At 48.3% G+C, this 3,244-nt stretch overlaps 1 protein-coding gene across 1 annotated transcript; it reads right to left on the bottom strand.

Annotated features, from left to right (window-relative positions):
• Positions 1–201: 201 nt before the first annotated feature.
• Positions 202–2,109, bottom strand: LOC122027248 (F-box protein SKIP2-like). Its single transcript, XM_042586174.1, has one exon. It carries the CDS (start codon positions 2,092–2,094, stop codon positions 334–336), a length of 1,761 nt encoding a protein of 586 aa, XP_042442108.1. The 5' UTR covers positions 2,095–2,109; the 3' UTR covers positions 202–333.
• Positions 2,110–3,244: the final 1,135 nt, after the last annotated feature.

Genomic DNA, 3,244 nt, shown 5'->3' with positions numbered 1-3,244 from the left:
TCTATTTCATATCAGTAATATTTTTACTCCAAAAAATTTCAGCAACCACAAGTTTCTATCATAGATATCCTTTATTGAATAAAAGAATTGTTTAGATGAAGCATAGAAAGTGATAAGAATATGAACCTATCACCAACAAAGTGGAAGATATTGTAGATAAACACGGAGATGAAAGCAAAACCACCATTTAACAACTTCCAGTAGACAGGATAAACAGCTTACCAGTAATAACATCAAGCAAATTACCACATTGGATTTGAAGAGTTAATTAACATACAACTTTAAGTACTTGGCTAGATGAAAAGCAGAGAAGAAAGAGCTTGTTTTTCCTTTTCATGTATGATTGGAGTTACTACTCCCATGAGACCATCTCCGGATAACAGATACTACAAAGTTCTTACCAGGGAAAAATCCCATTCGTGCCTTCCATGGCAATGGCCTAGAACTACTGCCTGATGAGTGAAGATCAACAACCCCAATTTGATCGATCAACTGGTCAATGTTTTCAAGCGCCCCACTCTCACCAATGCTAGGTTCTGGCTTCTCAGTTTGTGCAGCTGTGTCCAAATTGACTGCCACCATCCCTTCCCTACATGCTGTCAGCCAACCTGCAAATTCTGGTGTCACCCCTTGACACTTCTTTACTTTGACTTTAACCAACTTTGGACAACCTTCGGCAAGGGCCTCCATTCCATGATCAGATACTGGGCATCCCTTGATGCAAAGCTTCTTCAAAGCCATGCATTTGGAGGCAATACAAGTAATTTCGGCATCCCCAAAGGTATCGCTGCCACAGATGGCAAGGCGCTCCAAGTTACAGCAGTTAATCGCTATATGCCCTAAGCTTCGTACAGTTGGATTTACAGCAATAAGTACCAGCTCCTGAAGGTTAGGACACTGTTTTGCAATAGCTATGAGGCCCTCATCGCCGATCCTATTGGTCTTCCACCCATCAATATGGATCTTACGGAGGAGGTGACAGCGTTCAGCGATGGCGGAGAGGCCGATGTCAGTGCACTCCGGGGTCTTTACAATATGAAGGATCTCGAGATCGACACAAGAACAGAGAGCAGCAAGGCCGCGATCACTGACCTGAAGCTTCTCGAGGTGGATCTCAGTTATCCCAGGGACTTCATCTGCTATATCCTCTAGAAGCATGTCCCAGTCACCGGAACACCTGATTAACTTGAGGGTTTTGAGGTTGGAGGATCCGGAGATGAGCGGCGCAAAGCACAGACCATGGTATAGTTCTTTCAGACAGATAGATCGGAGGGAGATAGACCCAATGATTTCGTTGCCAGCCTCGTTAGCGCAGAGGGTGGGAGGCAGGCCACGCAGCCTCTTGATGGAGAGCTCCTCTAGAAGCGAACAGCCACGGACGACGGCCTCAATGCCCTTGAAACCGAAGCTACAAGACCCGACAGAGAGTTTGCGTAGAACAGCACATTGCTTGCCGACGGCAGCCATACCGACGTCGGTAATGGCATGGCAAGAACGGAGCTTGAGGCGCGTGAGATTCGGGCACCGAGCGACGATCAGAGCAAGAGCTTCGTCGCCGACACTCTCGGCGCGTCGTTCGCATTTGAGCGCAAGCTTAGCGACGGCGTCAAATCGTGCGAAGATGCCCAGCACGGCATCTTGGAGACCTTCCCGAGCATCGAGGGAAATACGGTGTCGATTCTGGCCGTCGATCACTAACCATCGCTTGCACACCAGAGAGCACTGCTTTCGGTCGGCGGAGCCAAGGGACTGGAAGACGAGGGCAAGGCATTCGTCTGGAAGTTCGGTTGTGTAATCCCTCGCGGAATGACCGGTGGCATCCTCGCACAAGGCCAATTCTCCTTTGGTCATCGCAGCCGGCTGGCCGATGGTGCCAGATGCAAACCTCGCACGGCGACCCGAGGAGGAGGAGGAACAGGAGAGAGCTTTGATGGATTGTGTGGAGGCAGATTGGCCCATCCAGGGCAGCCGGAACGGGGAAAAAGGAGGCGTCGATGGGATCCGATGTCTTCCGCCGCTCTCTCCACCGAGACGAACAAGCGGACTCCAAAAAGCATTCCAATCAAGAACAGGCAAGCTATTGAAATCCGGCATTTTAACGCCGCTTGGTTATCTATATCTACATAGCGAACCACAACGCAGGAATTGGTCGCGATGAAGGTCGTGACTCGTTTTGTGACGTTGAGGGTTGTCCTCGTAAATATTAGTATTACTTCGAAGGGACGAAAGCCCAAAGCCGTGACGGTTGGTCCATGCTAGGCAACAAGTTAATAAAAATGGACGGTAAGGATGAATTTATGAGGGAAGTTGAATTGAATGGACGGCGGTGAGGGGAAACGAGTTGGAGTCGTTAAAAGGTGGTGGGCCGTGGCGCGTGAATCCCATAATGAAATCGAAACGGCTGGGGGAATGGGATACGTATTATGTGACGCAATAAAGTAAAGTAATTTTGGCCGCTTCGTTTAGTTCGTGTAGACGGAGCGAGAATAAATAGTGCGGATCAATGGAGAAATAAATAACGTAGACCAGAATAAATTATAAATCCTTGCTTGTAGTAATTTTTAACTAAAATTTAATTAAAAAGGTTCTTCAAATTTTTTTAACATGTTGATCTAATGATAAGGACTCATCCCTCATAGAATCATGGCTATGGTAGAAGTCAAGGTTTAGGTGGTCAACGTCCATATGTCGTTGGTTGGTCGGACAACTCACTCATTCGATCGGGACAAAGAAGTACCGATCAGATATCATCACAACTCGGTCAGGTATCGAGCTTTCAACGCTCAAAACAAGACATACACCGAGTGATCAGCTCGCTCAGACTTACATTGAACCTCAGAATCGACGAAAAGGGATCGCAGCACAACAACAGAACTCGGACAGTGAAATGTTGGCCGAGCGCCCATTCCGCTCGGTCAAAGGGCTAGACCACCCGAATGGCTAAGGGCTAGCCGAGTGGCTGTCCCGCTCGACCAACTAACAGACAAAAGGAGGAACAGTCGATATCCTCGTAGGAATTCGTGCCACCGACAGACGACATGGTTGGCGGCATGAGAGGGCAGAGGATCGTACGGCAGAAGCTTCCACTGTCATGTCAGATATATGCTCGGGTCATTGAGGTATGGTGTCAGAAACGCTTTCTTGACACGTCTTTTCAGGGGAAGCTTTGAGAAGCATGCACGCCTCGAGGAACGTGCACGCGCTCCCTTGAAGCTATATATAAAGGGCCTCAAGCTTCAACGGA

This window comes from Zingiber officinale, chromosome 10A, assembly GCF_018446385.1.
Source record: "Zingiber officinale cultivar Zhangliang chromosome 10A, Zo_v1.1, whole genome shotgun sequence".
In the NCBI taxonomy this organism is placed as follows: domain Eukaryota; kingdom Viridiplantae; phylum Streptophyta; class Magnoliopsida; order Zingiberales; family Zingiberaceae; genus Zingiber; species Zingiber officinale.
This window is presented reverse-complemented; position numbering and strand designations above follow the sequence as displayed.